The sequence below is a fragment of the Lagenorhynchus albirostris genome, chromosome 16 (genome assembly GCF_949774975.1).
Source record: "Lagenorhynchus albirostris chromosome 16, mLagAlb1.1, whole genome shotgun sequence".
Lineage (NCBI taxonomy): Eukaryota > Metazoa > Chordata > Mammalia > Artiodactyla > Delphinidae > Lagenorhynchus > Lagenorhynchus albirostris.
This window is the reverse complement of record NC_083110.1, coordinates 56,253,811-56,273,804: the sequence shown is the minus strand read 5'-3', so window position 1 is coordinate 56,273,804 and position 19,994 is coordinate 56,253,811. Positions and strand designations below refer to the sequence as shown.

At 38.9% G+C, this 19,994-nt stretch overlaps 1 protein-coding gene across 3 annotated transcripts in view; it reads left to right on the top strand.

Annotated features, from left to right (window-relative positions):
• The window catches only part of ERLIN1 (ER lipid raft associated 1), a 47,334-nt gene that overhangs the window by 20,506 nt on the left and 6,834 nt on the right, over positions 1–19,994 (top strand). For 2 of the 3 annotated variants that reach the window (XM_060127132.1, XM_060127131.1), the window contains exons 8-12: positions 1,647–1,705; positions 3,608–3,699; positions 10,766–10,855; positions 11,749–11,828; positions 13,254–15,781. In XM_060127132.1, coding sequence (XP_059983115.1) covers positions 1,647–1,705; positions 3,608–3,699; positions 10,766–10,855; positions 11,749–11,828; positions 13,254–13,475 — 543 coding nt within the window. In that variant the 3' untranslated portion in view covers positions 13,476–15,781. Of the gene's footprint in view, positions 1–1,646; positions 1,706–3,607; positions 3,700–10,765; positions 10,856–11,748; positions 11,829–13,253; positions 15,782–19,994 lie in introns of those variants that run through there. The other variant, XM_060127130.1, reaches the window with a different exon arrangement.

The following is a 19,994-nucleotide window of genomic DNA, read 5'->3' as shown; positions in this document are numbered from 1 at the left end:
ATTTCACTCTAATTCTTGTATGTAGTTATTATAATCCTCAAAATTATGTACACATCTGACTTGTCTCTTTTATGTAGGGGAGGCTATGTTGCTTAAAAGTTTTAAAAGCCTTCTTTCATAAGCCCTAAAAAAAGGCTATGTGCTTAAAGGCCTTGTTGCTTAAAAGTTCAGCCAGTTTTCAGAGGGAAAGTAAACGTTTCTACAGATCAGCAAAGTGCTTTGTGTGTGTGTGTAGCAGGGTGGAGGGGTGGTGTAGGATGTTTAACTAGTAAAATCAAACACTTCTGAGAGATCAGATCCTTGATACGGAAAAGTCAGCCTTCGGAATCTGTATTTCCCAAGCAGATGTAACCCTGTAAGGGCTTATGTGCCCACAGCACAGAAAGCCAAACTCTGATAGTGGGTGTTTGCAGCACAGTAAGGGTTTTTTTGCAGGGTCCCACAAGGAGAATGGGCAGCTCATGCTCAAAGGGCTCAAACTCCCCAGTGGCTTTCAGGGAAGAGTTTTTAAAGACAGCATTTGGGGTGAGGTTTGCAGGGGGCATGACTTTCTTCATGGTGATGTTCCAGAAATCTTAATCATCAGTCTTCTGGTTCCAGCCAGTTTGGGGTCTCTGTGCTTGTGCTCAGGTAGTCAGCATCCTCCACCTGGGTGAGGGCCTTGGTTACTTCAGAACAAGTCACAGATATGCATTAGGTTGTTACGTATATCCCTTGAGGAGGAACCAGGACTCTGTTTTATAAATGACTGTTTCTTGACTGCTTTTCCTTTGTTTCTGCATTTCCTCACTCCTGAATTAGTAACTGCTTGAGTTTGTTCTTTGGAACTCAGGGAAGGCCTAGGAGACTAAAGCCTTTTTCCAGGGAAGGCCTAGGAGACTAAAGCCTTTTTCTACAAACAAGAAACCGGGAACACAGAGGGGCTTTTGTACGTGGCTCTTGCACCCCAAAATTATCCTGTTTCATAGATAATTATGCCAAAGTACACTATGGTTAGAGAAACAGGGTCTAGTAAACAGTGTTTACAGAGATAAGTAGACTTTGTTCTAAGTGAGGTTCTAGGAAGAAAGAATACAAGCTGCTAATTGTTATTTGTTAATTGGTGTTTGTTTTCCCTCAGTGTTGAGCTGTTTATTTGTAGCCAGTACTGAGTGATTGCAGGTTTAGGAAGTGGTAAATTCATTTACTTGTCCACTGTATTAAGTTGCATGTACTGACCTGGGTTTTTGCTTGTTTTTGTTTTTGTTTTTGACTGTTTCCTACTTTATAATTTAAATCTTGAAATTTTGCCTTCCTTCTGTTTCTTTGGTTTGCAGGTTTGGAAAGGAAACACAAGTATCCAACTTAAGAGCTTTGTGAAAGCTCTTTTAAGAGAGAACCTTTTCCCTAAAAATTTATTTCCTCAACAGGTAGAGTGGTTTATCCTATAGCCAGGCATTTTTTAAAGGAAACAAGAAGCAGCTTATTTTGATTTTTGGGGGTGATGGCAGGAACAGTAGATTTTCTAATGGGATCCCTATGTGTGTCAGTAGGCAGCTATGTCAGAGCTGTTTTATTAGTGTCATTTGAGGAGCTGTTTTGTAGAAGATTTAGTTTGACGATTTATTTTTCAAATACACTTTGGCTTTTTTACTTTTATTTTTTAGGCTGTGCGTGTTACAAAACCCAAAATCCCAGAAGCCATAAGAAGAAATTTTGAGTTAATGTGAGTAATATGCATGGGATCCCAATATTTTTATTTAGGGCTGTCTACATTAATTTACCACTCTAGAGGAAAATTATGTTTCAGATATTACACTGGGGAGGGCTATATGTCTATCTTCCATTCTTTAATTCTAGTAATATTACCTAGTCTGGTGTCTTAATTCCCACTAGACTCTTATTAGTTTTCTCTTTATATATGAACATTTCAGGAGCAGCTTCAGTGGCTAAGGATGCAGTTTGCTGTAGAACTGTTGTTGGAAGCCTAAGCAGCTATAATTTGGATGTGAATAATACCTTGAATTAAATATTAATAGAGGAGAGAAAGAGTCCTAGCTGTTAAGGTTAAAGAGAGTGTCTATATTTTGTTACTGTGTTACAAATGGTAAGAATAAACACATTGGTATCAAGTTTGCTTTTCCATTGTATGTGATTATGTATCTAAAATTAGACCTGATCTTTATAATTTGCCTTTGGGGAAACTTTGCCTGGGTTGACTCCTGGTAGTCTTCTCTTCTGTGTGTCCAGGGCTGACTGGGAATGAGAAGTTACTTGCTTGACATGAAATTAGTTTCAAAGTGTTTTAGAAGATTCCTTTCAGGGACTACCTATTGCAGTTGAAATGTCAGTATTCTCATATGACAGGTACTGAAAAGAAGAAACAGAAGTCTTTAGGAAACTTGACAGATATGTTAAGAGGCAAAATATGAAATACTAGAAAACTAACTTTGCAAAAGTCAAGAATACAAAAGACGTATAAATACAGGGGGTCCAAAAAGTACTAATACTACTTCTTTGTAGAGTGTTACACTTCTGAGTTATTATTGTTCCCAAGTCTATATCTTTTATTATGCAAAGTTTTATCTTCCCTTTTTCATTGTAGAAAAGGATTTCTTCTTTTAAAACTGTAAAGCACAGAGTGCTAGGCTGAGTAGATCATGGGTCTGATCCATTTATAGAAGAAAAATAAATTTCGTGAAGGCTCAGCATGTCTTAGGCATTAAATATAATAGCTTCTGGTGATGGAAAGATGAATACTATGTGTTATCTGCCTTCAAATAACTCACAGTATCCAGAATGTCATTTTATGTCTTTTATCAATGTTGGCAGGAGGAAAGGAGAGAGGTGGGGGCGGGTGATGTTTGGGGAAACTATTGGAGTTACTTTACAGGTAATTCTGGATCTTTCCTAATTTTAAACACTTTTGGAATTCTAGAATTAAAGGCTACCTTGGGATAATCCAGTCTAACTTCCCACCTAATAGTGATCTTTTTTTATACCCTTTCTTCCATGTGGTCACCCAGTTGCCACTTGTACGTGCTTAGTGATTGGCCACCTATTTCCATTGTTAGAAAGCTCAGATTCTTAGAAAGTTCTTCTTTGCATTGAGCCCCAGTTCACCACATAATTAGTAACTGCCACCTAGTTATATCTTCTGTATAACAAATCGGGCTGCTACACAGGGGTGTCTGCCTGAAGAGGGGCTGAAATCCAGCCCCCTTCTGCTTGCCAAACCATGCATCCGAGGGGCTGGCTACATCTGCCCAGAAGTTAGTGCCTTTTGCTAATTGGTGCAGATTAGCTGGAGGCCTAACAGCAGAGGAAGCATTCATATACTCCAGACACTTCCAGATCACAGGCCTTTCCATGATAACGATTAGAGGAAAGGGTCTGACTAAAATTCAAATATACTAAATTTGATTCCTATTTCTGGGTGACTTTGGGCAAATCATTTAACCTTTCAACCTCAAATTCATCATTAGTAAAATAGGATAACATCTCTCTTGCCTACCTTACTGAGTCAGAAAGTTCTTGTTGAAAATGGTTCTCTGACCCGCTGTAGAGTCAGAATTACTACCTGTGACTGTACACCATTTCTAATTTTTTGTAATATTTTACTCCACAGGGAAGCTGAGAAGACAAAACTTCTCATAGCTGCACAAAAACAAAAGGTTGTGGAGAAAGAAGCTGAGACAGAGAGGAAAAAGGCTGTTATAGGTACTTGGATTTCTTTCTGAAATGGATGCCTCTAAGTACATGTGTTATGAGTTTGTCCTGTTCTTTGTCCATCTCATGTTGGATATTGATGGGACTCAAATAAGACTGCATCATACGTAGTGGAGAATTCTGGAAATTCCTTTGTGTATTCAGATGTCCTAAAACCTTTAAAAGTAGATGAGGCCAGTAGTTGATGAAGTGCTTTGGCTCTTCACCATGGTGTTGGCCCCCACTGTTGTCTTTTGAGGACAGGAAATGTGGATAGGGCTTGGGGGCAGCTCTAGCCTCTGGCGGACTAGGGGTTTTGTTTATACAGATTCAGAACAAGGAGGTTTTTTGGCCAAAGCTCAGGATTATAGTATGCATCCTTGCTGTTGACATGCACCTAGTTTTATCTGGATAGATAGATGTTACCGCCTTTAGAAGTACAGCAGCATTGCTCACGGCTCATTTTGAGTCCCAGTGACTTCCCTAACACTCCAGCATATTGTGTATTCAACTGCCGTCTTAGGTTCTCAATTGTTTGTTCCTTGGTTTGCTGAAAGTTTGAGTTTTATATTAAATATTTCAAATATACAGGAACATACAGAGAACTATATATGAAGGCTTAACATTCTGCCATATTCCTTCAGATCATATTTTCTTTTAGGAAAAAGTTTATATATCTATTTGAAGCCTCCTTTGTACCCATCCCTGGTCTTATTTCTTGACCTCTCTTCTCAGAGTACATTCTATTCTGAAGTTGATGTATATTTTCTGTCCATATTTTTATACTTTTACTCTAAATATGTAACAGGAAACAATTCATAGAATTGTTTTACTACAAAAGTGGTATCAAACTGCACCTTTTATTTCACAACTTCATTTTTTTACTAACATTGTTTGAGTTTTATTCATATTGATACATGTAGATCTAGTTTATTTTTAACTGCTCTGTATGTATCTCATTCTATGAGTGAGCCTCATTTGATTCTGATGGATTACTAATGAGTTAGTTTCTGGTTTTTCCTTATTACAGACAGTTCTGCAGTAATACCCTTATCCATGTCTCTCTGCACACATGCAAGAGTTTTCCTAGAGAAGTGCTACTCCACATGTGATGTGGGTCGGTGCCCTGTCACCGGCTTTTTGTTTTGGATCCACAATGAGATGAGTATGGAAATTGAGAATGAGTGTTAGAAGTTCTTAAAGCATTTTAACACAGTAATTTTATTGTCTGTTGAATCTAATAAAAAACTGGAACTTATGTTTTTCTTTTTTAATATTTTTCTAGTAACTCATTATAATTTATAAAATATTGAAATACAAAAAAAAATGCTTTCCCACAGGTAGTTTGAGAAGCACTGCTCTAGAATGCATATCTTGAAGTAGAATTGCTGGGTCATAGGATACACACATCTTCAAATTACAACACGCTGCCGAATTGCTCTCCAAAGTGCTTTCTCCATTTTACCCTCTCCTCAGCAGTGTTTGAGTTTCAATTTCTGTGCTGCCGTATTCACTTCCCATTTCCACACATCGTCCTCTACCCTTGGAGTTATCAGATTTTTTAAAATGTATACCAGTTTGATGATGGGCATGGTATCACATAATTTTGATACGAGTTTTCCCAGTTACCAGTAAACTTGAGTATTGTTTATGGGTCATTCGGGTTTCCCTTTTTTTAGTATGTGAATTGCCTGTTAATATCTTTAGCCCATTATTTGATTACTTTTTTAAACTGATTTCTAGAAGTTCTTTGTATCTTCTGGATATTAATCCCTTCCCAGGTTTATGCATTGCAAATATCATCTCTCAATTTGTGGCTTGTCTTTGAACTTTATAATGTCTTTGACATACATATATATTTCATTTTCATGTAATCAAATTTATCAGTCTTTTCCTTTCCAGTTTGTGCTTTTCCTATCTTGTTTTAAGAATTCTTCCCCAACCCCAAAGTAATAATTTTATTCTGAAAGTTTTAAAGTTTTTCTTCTCATATGTAGGTCTTGAGTCCATCTGGAATTTATTTTAATGTTTAGTGTGACATAGAAATTCAGTTTAATTTTTTCCAAATGGCAAGCCAATTGTCTTAGACTATTTATTGAGTAGTTTCTTATTTCCTGTACTTATTTCTAATGCCACATCTGTCATATAATAAGATCCTATATATAATTTGTTCTGTTGTTAGGGTTTCCATTTTCTTTCAATTTCTTGGTCTATCCTTTTACAGTAGTACCTTGCTTTAATTACTGTAGCTTTCATTTTAAGTCTTGCTATCTGGGAGAGCAAGTTCCTTCTTAACTATTCCTCGAAACTGTTCCTATTTCTAAAGTTGTATTGGACTATTCCAGGCCCTTTATTCCTCCAAATAAATTTTAGAACCAGCTCCTCAAGTTCCATAAAATACTGTTAGGGTTTTGATTGTAATCACATTACTTGTATATAGTACATCAGTTTGGAGAGAATTACAATATTTATGATATTGAGTTTTATAAATCTGTTCTATTTCTCCATTTATGAGAATGAAAAATGAAAGAATGGTCTTTCAAAAAAGTATCATAATTTTCTTCTCAAAGTTCTTACACACTCTTTGTTAGAGATTTATTCCTATATATTCCTCAGATTTTTTGCTATTATAAATAGGCTCTTTTTTCAAGGCACATTTTCAAACTGGTTTTTACTTTTGTATAGGTATGCTGTTAATTTTTTCATTTAGTAATCTTGCAGAAAATGCTGTTGTTTCTAATAGTCTCTTGGATTTCCCAAGTAATCATATTGTCTTCAGATCAGGACAGTTCTGGTTTTTTCTTTGTACTCCCACACCTTTTAGTTCTTACCTTACTGCTTTAGGCTATGACTTCCAGTGAAGTGTTGAAAAGAAAGATGGTGACAGGCATTCTTGTCTTGTTCCTAACTTTAAATACACAGTCCCAGTGATGTTTGCTATACTTAACTTTTATCGGGTTAATGACATTTCCTTCTGTTTCTTGCTTGCCAAGGGTTTTTATCATGAATGACTGCTAAAACTTTTAGAGTTTTTTTCTAAATCTGTCGAGATGACCATATAATTTTTCTTTTTAAAGCAATTAATATGGTGAATTATATTAATAGATTTTCTCTTACTGAATTATTTTGTCTTCCTGGGATAAATTCACTTGACCATGAAGTAGGAGTTTTACCCTAATAATTTCTTTTAATTTTTCACTTTTATTTTCATAAATGGTCAGCTTTTTTTTTTCTTACATTCTTACTCTCAAGTTTTTGAGGGTTTTTTTGTTTGTTTTTTGTATCATGGTTATACTAGCCTCAAAATGAGTTGGAGAGCATTTCTTCTTTTTCTGTGTTCTGGAGCATTTTGTATAAAATATGTTTTACTTCCTCTTTGTAGGTATGGTGGAACTCAATTATAAAAACCATCTTGGTCTAGTGGGGTTTGTGCTTTTTTGTATGCTCGTTTGATTTTTATGGCAACACTTAACCTACTGATTTAATTTCTGTAGTGTGTAAGGTATTTGTTTCTTTTTTAAGTCAGTTTTGGTAGTTATACTTTCTAGAAAATTCTCCATTTTATCTGTTACTTCAAATTTGGGGGCATAAATTTGTAAAGTTCTCTTACGATTTTTAAACCCTCTACCAAATCTGTATGCCCCTTTTCATTCCTGATATTGTTTATTTGTGCCTTCTGTTTTGCTGGATCAGAGGTCTGTTTTATGCATCTTTTCAGAGAACTAAATTTTGATTTGGTTGATTCTTTAGTCACTTTCTTTTCAATTATTATTTACAGTTATTTTTTATTATTTATTTATTTTACTCACTGGTTCTTTTCTAACTTTTTGAGTTACTAAATTCTTTAGTAAAAACTAAAAGACTAAAAAAGTCTTTTCTAATGGAAACATGTAAGATTATACATTTTCTTCTAAGTTCTGCTTTTAGGTATATCCACAAGTTTTGAATGTAGTTTATTTATTGGTGTTTGGTTTTCATTTTAAAAAAAAAGTCCATTATTTCTTCTTTGACTCATGAATTATTAAAAGTATATTTTTCAGTTTCTAATTGGTTCTCAGGGGGCTACCTTTTTATTGTTGATTTCCAATGTTATTACATTGTAGTCAGAAAATATCCGTTATATGGATTCTTAAGTATTTGTTGAAGTTTGTTTTGTGGATTATCAGTACGTGGTCCTTTTTTGGTAAATGTTCTATGTGTGCTTGAAAAGATTGAATGTATATTCTCTATTTGTTGGATGCAGGTTTCTCTGCATATTCGTTATGTCAGGATTATGAATTGTATTGTTCACATCTTCTGTATTCTTCTAATTTTTGCCTTCTTGAGCTATCAATTACTGAGAGAGGTGTGTTAAAATCTCGCACTATGACCATGAATTTTTTGACTTAAAACTTTTTTTCTTTATGTATTCTGGGGCTATATCATTAAGAATGTTTAGTTTCAGAACTGGATTGTTACATCTCTGTGGAGAATTGGTCCAGTTATGTAATAACCCTCTTTTATAGCCAGACATGCTTGTTGGCTTAAGGTCTATTTTGTCTGATGATAATATAGCTATGACAGATTTCTCTTGGTTAGTTATTTTCTTGATGTGTCTTTTCACATCCTTTTACTTTCAACTTTTCTATGTCATTATGTTTTAGGTGTGTCTCTTGTAAACAGCATATAGCTGGATTTTGTTATCTTATCCAATGTGAGAATCTGTCTTTTAACTGGTGAGTTTAGTCTTTTTATATTTATTGTGGTTACTGCTATATTTGGACTTGTTTGTATCATTTAATTTTGTGCCATTTACCATGCTTCTTTTTCCCTTCTTTTCTGATTGGTATTGAATTGATTGTATTTTCTTTATTATTTTCTTCCTTTTACTTGATTGGAAGTTTTACATTCTATTTCTAGAATTTGTAACTAGTTGTTTCCTGTAAAATGTTAACAAGCATACCTGACTTGACAGAGTCTAATCATTCTTTCCATCCTCTTCTTGAACAGTATCTTAGGATGCTTCAACTCTTATCACTGTCCTCCAGTTTTACATATTATTGTTGCCTAGTATTTTAGTTTCATGTTGTTTTTATTCCCCCATTGATTATTATCATCATTGATTCCTACAGTAAATATTTTATTTTGATTTAAATATGTTGTGTAATTTTTTCCTCTCCATTGCTTCTGACAATTCATTCTTTTTTTCTGCTAGCTTTTTTCAGTAAAGGCTAGGGACTGGAAAATTTATTCAGTCTTCCTTAGTCTGAAATACTTTTATTTCATTCTTGAATGGTAATTTAGCCTACAGTTCTAAGCCCAACTAAAGTTACTTTTCTTTGTCACTTTGGCAGTAGTATTTTATTTTTGTTTGGCTTCTCCTCCTCTTTTTACTTTTAAGAATTTTCTCTGTTAAAAAAAAAAAAGAATTTTCTCTATCTTTGCATATTCTCTAGTTTCACTATGATATGCCACTGGGCTGGTGGGTAGAGTTGCAGCCCTTTAGCAGGTCCTTGGGTTTTATAGGGGAATTTCAGTTTTAACATCTCAAGGCCTCATCTCCTGGCCCTGCTGGGCAATAGCCCAAGGCCCTTTCTCTTACTAGTCTAATAACCACTCCCAGGGCTGCCACCATACAAGCTCTCAGCTCTCTCTTCACTTGTCTCTCTTGAGGATCTCTCATTCTTTCTTATGATCTCAATTATACATTAGAAAACAATTTTGTTATATTTTATCTAGCATTTTAAGGTGTTGGAAGGGTTTCTCATTAGCCTACTCCACCATTTTTCTAGAACTAGAGGTTTGGTCATGCTCTTTATTGCTTTATGCCCACACATCAGAGAACATTGTGAAATGGGATTACTGCATCAGTTCCCCATGTTGATACACCATTCTCTGGGTTCTAGCTGCAGGCTCCAGATTCCTGACTTTCTATTCAAATTTTATCTTGAGTTTCTGCTTATAGCTAAATTTTTAGTTCAGCTGAACACAGCCTACTTTTAGGATGGTATGGTGATAGATTGATTTTATGCTGATGGGGAGATAGGGAAGTATGCCCTGGAGGAGCTGGTAAAGGATCCTGCCTTATGGAAAGAAGAAACCACCTGGAAATGTTCTTTCCATTATATATTTCCTCCAGAGGCCAAGGAGAAGATATGTTAAAATTCAACTTCTTTGGCTGAAAAGGAGAATTGAGAATGTTCTTCAAGAATTGCAGTGATTGTATTGAAAATATAATTAGAGTCTTTCTTCCCTGGTCCTGAATCCTTTGGTTAAGCCAGAGATTTCCTAAGGATGTTTTGTTTTCCCTGCCTGTAATTGCCTGCTGCAGCTACCTTGTTCACTCCCAACACTTGTTTTCACATTCTCAGGTGAATTACCCTGCTTTCTCTTTTATCTTCTACAGTAGTCAGAATACTCCTCCTCCCCTTCATCACATCATTTCCCTGATGGTTACATAACAGTTGATCCTGAGTATATATTAAAGTTAAATTCCTTAGCCTGTCACTCAAAACAGGGGTCTTCCAGCCCTCTCTGTAATTTTTTTGTTGTCTTCTTTTATCAGCTGGCTCTTTATCACCTCTTCAACTTCGACTTGCTATGCTAATTCGTATATCTTGTTTTTGTTTACACTTTCTTCCAGGTCCTTATAGGTCATGTCTATTATTTTCTTTAAGATTTCTTCCAGAAGGTCTTCCTTGTTTTATCTTCCGTATTCTTTCTTTCTCCTGCCACATTATATAATTGTCCTATGTTGCCATACATTTGTGTTGCTCTGTTTTTGTTCTGAGAACGTTCATGAAGTATCTTTTTTTTCCCCATTAGCTTGTGGACCATTGCCATTTAATCCCATGAAGGACTGGAACTGTCACCTTTTGTACTCTTCCTTCCTACAAAACAAGCACTGTCAAAATAGAACAGTGAAGTAGGAAATAAATTCCCTTTTTTCTGTTGAGTTGTTTATAGTCTGAATAGATAAAACAATGAAACAGTGAGCCCATAAAACCTTATATAATTGTTAGACTATGTGCTCATGTTTCTAAGTACCTCTGGAACTAGAGAAGTGTTTTTGAAGATCTTGTTTTGTGTATAATTATAGAAGCAGAGAAGATTGCACAAGTGGCAAAAATTCGGTTTCAGCAGAAGGTGATGGAGAAAGAAACTGAAAAGCGCATTTCTGAAATTGAAGGTACCTCAGGGAGAAAAGAGGCTCTGACCATCCTGAACTGCTTCTCTGTCTCAGGGACTGGGTCTGGGTTATGGTGGGTGGTCTGGAGGAAGTAGCTGGCCTGATATTCTAGACAAATTTTTTTTTTAATTGCCATTGTGTATCTAGCTCTTTTGTTTGGTTTGTGACTATGGGAAACTCAGCCTTTCATTTTCCATCCTTAAGTTGGGGCTTATTTGTTCTCAGGCAAAGTAATCAGTTTTAAAGAATATACAAGATAAGAAGCCCCACCACCACCAGTTTCTTTTCTACCCGTCAACTAAAAAAATAACCAAACAATTAGCTGGGGAAAAAAGAAGCCCTGATTGTCGTAGAGGCTCCCAAACTCTTGATTACACATAGCGGGATGTCGATGTTCTTAGCTCACTGTCTTGAAGACCAAATATTCAACCTCTTTTGCTTATATGATGATGCTACCTATCATTCTACATTAACTGATTCTGAATCAGATTTGAAGGGGATGGAGACAGTGCAAATAAATAGAGCAGAGCTCTCATGTCTGGACTTAATTATTAATACTTAAAGCCTAGAGCCTGGGTGGGGTGTGAGGCTTTAGGTGATGAGGGGTAGAGGAAAGAAGGAGCAACTTAAGGTGGAAAATGAAGTGGGTTCAGACGGGCTGAGAGTTAAACTTGATATTGACAAGAGTATTCCCCTTTGAGAAGGAGTTGTCTGGGGACTGGGATTTGAAAACTGCAGATGTTGTTTTATGCCTTTAAAGTAAAGTGAATGATTGGAATATCAATCAGTGGATAAAGGGGCTTCTACTTAAGGTAGAGTCTGAACTCTTACCCAGCTGAGGAAATGGATTGCAACTTTGCTCTGTTTTAAACACCGACTGTTTTGCTTACTAGATGCTGCGTTCCTGGCCCGAGAGAAGGCGAAAGCAGATGCTGAGTATTATGCCGCACACAAATATGCCACTTCAAACAAGGTGACTGGCTCTCTGTGTCACTCTCCTAGTAATATAGGTTAAGTTTTTGCTTTCGCCTGTGGGGGTTCTAACACGATGGAGGCGATTTTATCCAGTGTCAAGGAAGGGTAGTTACCATCACACCCTCTAGAATTGGCCAGCCACTTGGAAAGACATATGTTGCACATTCTATGGGTAGAGAACTTTGTATAGTTCTTTATAAAAGTGGGGAGCTAGGACAAAGGCAAGCAGATATATAAACCCAGGTCAAATGCCATAAATTCATCCATTTGTCCTGCTGTATAAGGGCTCAATAATCAGGAAAGTTAAAGGTCTTCTGAAATGACAGGAGTGACAGGAGAGGAGTAAAGTTCATTTAAAATTGCTTCCCAGATCAGGTAGACCTTTGGGGTAGATGCTAAGCTTGTTTAGAGCAGAGTTTCTCATCAGACATTCTTAGCATCTTGGGGTGAGATACTTTTTCATTATTGAAGCCTATCTCATGCATTCTGGCCCTTGGCTGCTAAACTGTCAGTAGTGCTCACCAATTATTTTAACAATCCACACCCCCCACCACACACACACGTTTCCGAATGCCCCCAGTTGAGTACTGCTTGTTTGTTGGATTTAAAAAATACTCTAGTCATGAGGAATTTCATATGTGGTAATTTGAGAAAGGAAGTTGGGTGATGTGTGGGTGAACAATTTTTGTATAGGGACTGGGGTAAGTTTAGGTCTAGAGAGTACAGACCTAGTTAGTAGGAATTATTTAATTAAAAGTCAGCTAGAACCCCTTGTAGTCTGAGAAGGGAAGGATATAGGGAAGGATATGACCAAGGTTTATAAGGTTAATAATTATACAGTAGAGTGGAACAGAGGAAAAGTTGAGAAGGAGGTTGCTAAGGTATATGATGCAGTCTGAAAGGTTAGAGTCAAGATTTAAGGTATAGACAGGGCTTAAACTTTTTCCATTTAGGAAGGAGCAACATAATCTATATTCAGAAGTCTGAAGATACGGTAGCTTGTCAGAACGAGAGTTGTCAGTGCTTTGAAATCCAGTGTAAATTTAGAAATAAACTTAACATATTGGAGGACACAACTCTATAGAAACAGAACGGAATTTGGTCAAGATGAAGGCAAGATGAGAAATTTCAGTTTCCAAACCAGTGATCCAAATCTGTCATGGGAAAAGCTGCCCAGGCACAAGTGTCAAGACTTTGTCACTGATGTGAGCCTTATGCTGAAAGGGGCAGTAGTTTTATGCCATTCTGAAAAATGCTGTCAATGTGATAGCCACACTTCAAAGTGAGAGAGGGTCATTGGTAGCAATTCACAATTGAGGAATGATATTCAGGAGAACAATAGGGAAAATCTGTGTAAGGAAAGAGAGCAGTGACTATTGCACCAAAGTGTTCTGATGCCTTTGCTCTTGTTTGCCTCTCACAGCACAAATTGACCCCGGAATATCTGGAGCTCAAAAGGTACCAGGCCATTGCTTCTAACAGTAAGATCTACTTTGGCAGCAACATCCCTAGCATGTTCGTGGACTCCTCTTGTGCTTTGAAATATTCAGAGGTTAGGACTGGAAGAAAAAGCTCTCTCCCCTCTAAGGAGGCTCTTGAGCCCTCCGGAGAGAGCCCCATCCAAAACAAGGAGAGCACAGGTTGATGCAACAGGTGGAAATGTTCTCCCATATCAAGATATGGCCCGAGGGGTTAAGTGGGAACGATGGTTATACGACTTCAGATTTACAGAGAACTCATGCTCCGTCTGTTCTGCCTTTCCTGTGGTAGTCCTGGTTTATCAGCTGATTGCAGGATAGAGCCAGCTGTCTGGCACCCAGATGGTCTTTTCAGGTGCAGTTTTATCAAATATCCTGTGTATGTTCGTTTCTAAACTGGTACTCATGAATGAGGGAAAATCTGATGCTAACATACTGCCTGCACTGGAATGTTAAACACTAAATATTTAACAAGCTGTGTTTTTCTAAGCTGAGATCTATTGGATAATGTTTACATTGGTCCCCGGGGAAATGTGTGCTCAGTCATTCAAGAGATAGGAGGTCAGAGAAAAGGCGGCCAGGATGTGGTAAGTGTAAAGAAGACTGATTATGCCAGGACCCAGGCTTTCTCTTTTGGGTCTAGTCCCAGCATTCATCCATGTGAGTAGCATCTAGTCCGCTGAAGTTCCCCAGGAAATGATCTTCCACTTGAGCAACTATTTACTTGATACGATTTGCACCTTTTTGTTTTCCTAGAGTCAAGATGGTGGCCTGCTGGGACATGCACCTTGCCACCCAATCAGAGATTCTTCATAGAGATTCCTAATCATTAGTTTATTGCATTAGTAGGCTCAGAGATAGAGCTTAGTTTGAAGTTTTGGGTGAGATGAAACCTTTGCTTTGAACCAAAGCTCTGGGGGCCATACATACCCCTCCACTGGGTGATGACTATCTCTGTCACTGCCCAGGCCATGTGTGACTAAGGTGCCTGGTTTTTAGGCTCAGACAACTCCTTCTATGTCACCTCTCAGCTCTGGCCAAGAGTGGAACAGGACTTTAACCAGAAATAGAAGCAGCATCCAGTTCCTAGCTGTTCACTGCACAGTGTTGTATCATAACTGCAGGAAGTTTTTATTTTTAAAACTGGATTTGGGGTACATTCATTTGCCCCGGTACCTCTGCCTAAAGGTCAGATCCTGGGGCTGCCATGGTTACTGGCCCACGGGTTCTCCTTCTCAACACTCATCAGGAGCCCACCGGGTGGATCAAGGAGTAACCTAGAAAGCACCCTTGGTCATCTTTGCCTCCTTCCCTCCTGGCCCTGAGATGCTGAAATCTAAGTTGTTCCGCAGCTTTCACCTCAACTAGGAGATCAGGATTATTCCACTGACTTCCTAGGCAGCCAGTGGATTTAAACTTACATGAGAGGATGACAGAGTTAGCCTGTGGCTATGGGAGATCTGTTTCATCTGGATGTTTTTTTAATCTTAAGATTAACTTTCTTGAATCAGTGTGCCCTGTAGTTAGGCCTGAGTTTACACAGTTTAAGACACCATTTGTGTACACTGTGTTCAAGCCAGACAGAAAAGTCATGGGACCACTTCCAGAAACCTTTAAGCTAACTGTCAGTCTCATGACAGCTTCTGGGTTGTGCCAGACACTTAATACGGGAAAGGAGTCCCAGATTTGAGGTCTTTTCCCAGGGCCTTATCCTATAAAGGCATTTGTAATATGGAAAGAATAATTTTTTTGTTTTTGCTCATTTAATTATATACATTCTCTTTATGAATGAATTTTGTGTTCTCTAGCCCTTTTTAAAAGATTTTTGGAACTATATAATAAACTCTTTACCTGTCATATATTGTTGCTGCATATAAATAATGATTGTTGTGGGAAATCTGGATCCTTGACCTTTTTTTTTTTTTTTTTTTTTCTTTTTTTTTGTGGTACGCGGGCCTGTCACTGCTGTGGCCTCTCCCGTTGCGGAGCACAAGCTCCGAATGCGCAGGCTCAGCGGCCATGGCTCACGGGCCCAGCCGCTCCGCGGCATGTGGGATCTTCCCGGTCCGGGGCACGAACCCGTGTCGCCTGCATCGGCAGGCGGACTCTCAACCACTGCGCCACCAGGGAAGCCCTGGATCATTGACCTTTGTGCTTTCATTCCTAGAGATGTTTCCTATTCCCATGAGCTAAAAACTGTTGCCCCAAAGTGATGAATATGGGTTTTCTTACAAACCACAGTCTCTGGTGGCAGAGTTGAGGAACAGGGAAGTAGCACTGTGAAGTTCTCAAGAAAGGACTTCTGCTTAAACTCTCCGTGGAATGTGCTTCCCTGTGCTCACTGGGGCTCAAAGTCTGCCCCCCCCCCGCCCCACCTTCAGGGATGTTCCTTTTGGTAATCTTGAAGTCTAAATTTATATGTGAAATGCTACCTTTTTTAAAAAAGAAACTAAATAAAATTATTTTACTATCAGTGATTTGTGTTTTTCCCATATGTCTCCTTTCTCTGTTGCTTAACCTGCTCCTCAGGCTGTCCTGCCCATTTCAGCTCGGAGCCAGTTTATTTACTACTTTAACTTAACTATAGACGCTCTCCTTACACTTTTCCCAGAAGCCTCGTGTAAGAATTTTGAAAGCAGGATTTCCATTCTTTCCTGACTCACGGAATTTAACAAGGGGTGTTTTGATTCCTTGTGGGATGCAGCCAGCAGCAGAGGAGGGAAGAGGGAGGATGGAGCATCGTGCCCCTCGGAGACTGCCTGAGAGCTGAAATACTTACACTGAGGAGGGGAGGGGACATTATCCTGAGGTGGAGAAAAGACAAACTGTATAAATTATAACAGGCAATGGTATGATATAATTAACCTCACTAATTCAGATGTTAACCCAGGAACCAGGGTTGGACCTGCTCTGCTCAAGCTCTCAACATTCCCTCCTGGGGACAATTTCACAGTGCTGTTGGGGCATCAGGGCTTGATAATTGGGAGTGCTGGGGAAAGCAGCCCTTTTACTCGGGTTCCTATGGGATCCAACCCCATAGTATCCTACATCTGTGGCTACAAACCAGGGAAATTTAATTCAAACTAATTATCCTGTAGGCTTTTGGTACGTCTTAAAATGAAGTGATTTAGAATTAAGTGATTTCTGCCTCTTGCTGTGGGGAAGGAATTCTGTGAATTAGACGTTGTGGCTTCTGATTGCTTTAGGATTAAGTCCCAAGTGTATACACACCTCTCCAGCCCAAGTCCTTGAATGTACCTTCTCTCTGTCCCTTTGCATGTATTATTCCATCCACCTGGCCTACTTTTTCTCCCTTGTAGCTCCAACTTTGCTAACTCCTAAAGAGTCTTCACTTCTTCAGAGAGGTCTTCCGGAACTGCTTGTCAGGTCAGCACCCCACGTTTCCCTGTTTGTAACACTCCACACGCCTCACATTACCTGCTTAATGTCTGTTCTCACAAATGTTTAGCTACCTGGGGGGCAGGGACTGTGACCATGCTCTTCCCTGGGATGGTATCTGTTGCTCATGCCTTGCACAGTGCCTGGCCCATATGAGTTGGTCAGTTACGTTGTGTGAAAGAACAAAAAGGATGAATGTGAAAGGCAGGTAAGTGAGTAGTGGGGAAAAAAGGACATAGAAGTTAGGCTAGAGTGTCCACGTCAGGGCTTAGTGTGTAACCATGGGAAATTACCTAATATCTCTGAACTTGTTTACATATTCTTACAGAGCTCTTCAGTGGGTTCAGCAAGATCTGTTTATGCACCTGGAATAGTGATTTGCACGTGGTGTTTGTTGGGGTGCATTAGTTCACCCAGCCTATTGGAGTCGATATATGTTTGTCTCTGAGTAGCCTATAAATTCCTGTGATGGACAGAGAGCACAGTGCCTGATACATACAAGTGCATCAGAAAACACACATTGAATTATGTCTTCAGCAGCAGTGACCTAAGCTAGCTGGATTTTAAATCTCAACCGCAGCCCTCCAGGAACATCTCAACAAGCTGGGCCAGCTTCTCGGCTATCCTCTGGTCTCTTGTCTTTGTGTAAGCATTTTAAACTAATTTACTGTTAATTCATTGCTCACTCCCCCAAGTGTCCATTATTATATAACTCGGAATGACATTTTACTTGTTTTCCTTACCACGTTTCTTTGGAATTAGTGCCTTTCATGTTTTTCTCCTATTACCTCTTTCTATCCATTTTTCTACCTTCCATCTGCTACAGGCTGAATGTGTTCCCCTAAAAGTCATGTTGAAGCCCTAATGCTCCATGTGATGGTATTTGGAGGTGGGACCTTTGACAGATATTGGGTTAGCCAAAAGGTTCGTTTGCTTTTTTCCATAAGATGGCTCTAGTAGCGCTCAGTTGTCTTTTTTTTTTTTTTTTTTTTTTGCAACACGCGGGCCTCTCACTGTTGTGGCCTCTCCCACTGCGGAGCACAGGCTCTGGACGCGCAGATTCAGCGGCCATGGCTCACGGGCCCAGCTGCTTCGCGGCATGTGGGATCCTCCTGGACCGGGGCACGAACCCATGTCCCCTGCGTCGGCAGGCGGACTCTCAACCACTGCGCCACCAGGGAAACCCCCGCTTAGTTGTCTTTAAATTCTTTCGAAACAATTTTGTTAGATTGTATTGTGACAGCTGTCATATCAGTGTGCGTTGAAGAAAAGCTTATGAAAATTGGTGAATTTTTGTGTAGCCATTTTAATATTGAAGATGGAAGAAAAACAACATTTTCGGAATATTATGCTTTATTATTTCAAGAAAGGTAAAAACGCAACTGAAACTCAAAAGAAGATTTGTGCAGTGTATGGAGAAGGTGCTGTGACTGATTGAACGTGTCAAAAGTGGTTTGCAAAGTTTTGTGTTGGAGATATCTTGCTGGACGATGCTCCACGGTCAGGCAGACCAGTTGAAGTTGATAGCGATCAAATCCAGACACTAATTGAGAACAAACAACATTATACCACGTGTTGAAAATCATTTGCACCAGCTTGGTTATGTTAATCGCTTTGATGTTTGGGTTCCACATAGGTTAGGCGAAAAAAGCCTTCTTGACCGTATTTCCACATGCCATGCTCTACTGAAACATAATGAAAACGCTCCGTTTTTTTTGTTTGTGTTTTTTTTTTTTTGACTGCGTTGGGTCTTCGTTACTGTGTGCGGGCTTTTTCTCTAGTTGTGGTGAGCGGGGGCTACTCTTCATTGCAGTGGCTTCTCTTGTGGAGCACGGGCTCTAGGTTCAGGGCTTCAGTAGTTGTGGCTCGCGGGCTCTAGAGCACAGGCTCAGTAGTTGTGGCGCACCGAAAACGTTCCATTTTTAAAACAAATTGTGATGGGTGATGAAAAGTGGATACTGTACAATAATGTGGAAAGGAAGAAATCGTGGGGCAAACGAAATGAACCACCACCAAGCACCCCAAAGGCTGGTCTTCATCCAAAGAAGGTGATGTTGTGTATATGGTGGGGTTGGAAGGGAGTCCTCTACTATGAGCTCCTTCTGGAAAATCAAACAATTAATTCCAACAAGTACTGCTCCCAATTAGACCAACTGAAAGCAGCACTCCATGAAAAGCGTCTGGAGTTAGTCAACAGAAAACACATAATCTTCCATAAGGATAACACAAAACCTCATGTTTCTTTGATGACCAGACAAAAACTGTTTCAGCTTGGCTGGGAAGTTCTGATTCATCCGCTGTGTTCACCAGACATTGCACCTTCAGATTGCCATTTATTTCGGTCTTTACAAAATTCTCTTAATGGAAAAAATTTCAATTCCCTGGAAGAATGTAAAAGGCATCTGGAATAGTTCTTTGCTCAAAAAGATAAAAAATTTTGGGAAGATGGAATTATGAAGTTGCCTGAAAAATGGCAGAAGGTAGTGGAACAAAATGGTGAATACATTGTTCAATAAAGTTCTTGGTGAAAATGAAAAATGTGTCTTTTATTTTTACTTTAAAACAGAAGGAACTTTTTGGCCAACCCAATAATTAGGTTGTTAAGGTGGAGCCTTCATAAATAGAAGTAGATGAGATGTCTACTTATAAGAAGAGATGTCTTATAAGAAGAGATGTCTTGCTGGGCCACATGAGGACACAACAAGAAGGCCATCTGCAAACCAGGAGGAGAGCTCTCACCAGACACCAAATCTGCTACCACTTTGGTCTTGGACTTCCCAGTATCCAAAACTGAGAAATGAATGTTTAAGCCACCCAGTTTATGGTATTTTGTTATAGCGGCCTGAGCAGACTAAGACACCAGCTATTTCAATTTTTTATCTTGAAGTATTTTTAAATCTTTCCTTTTCTTTCTGTAAATATTTACTGGGTATCTAGTATGCGCTAGTTGCTGAGGCAACAAAAAAGACTTTTAGCCTTGTGGTGGAGGGGGGTGCGGTTTGGATGGTACAGCAAATAAATAGGCAAGTATGATAGTGTGGTAAGTACCACAGCAGGCAGAACACTGGATGCAAGGAGTACAGGTGGGGGTCAACACAGCCTGGTGGTTTCCAGGAGGCAGTGTCAGATCTGAGCTACATTTTTAAGGATATACAGGAGGCAGCCAGGCAACTGAAGAGAATGATGGTAATGGTGGAATGTGTTCCAGGCAATGGGAGCACCAGATGCTATTGTATTTTAAAATGCAATTCACTGGGTCCCCATGCCTCAACAGTGCCATGCAGGCA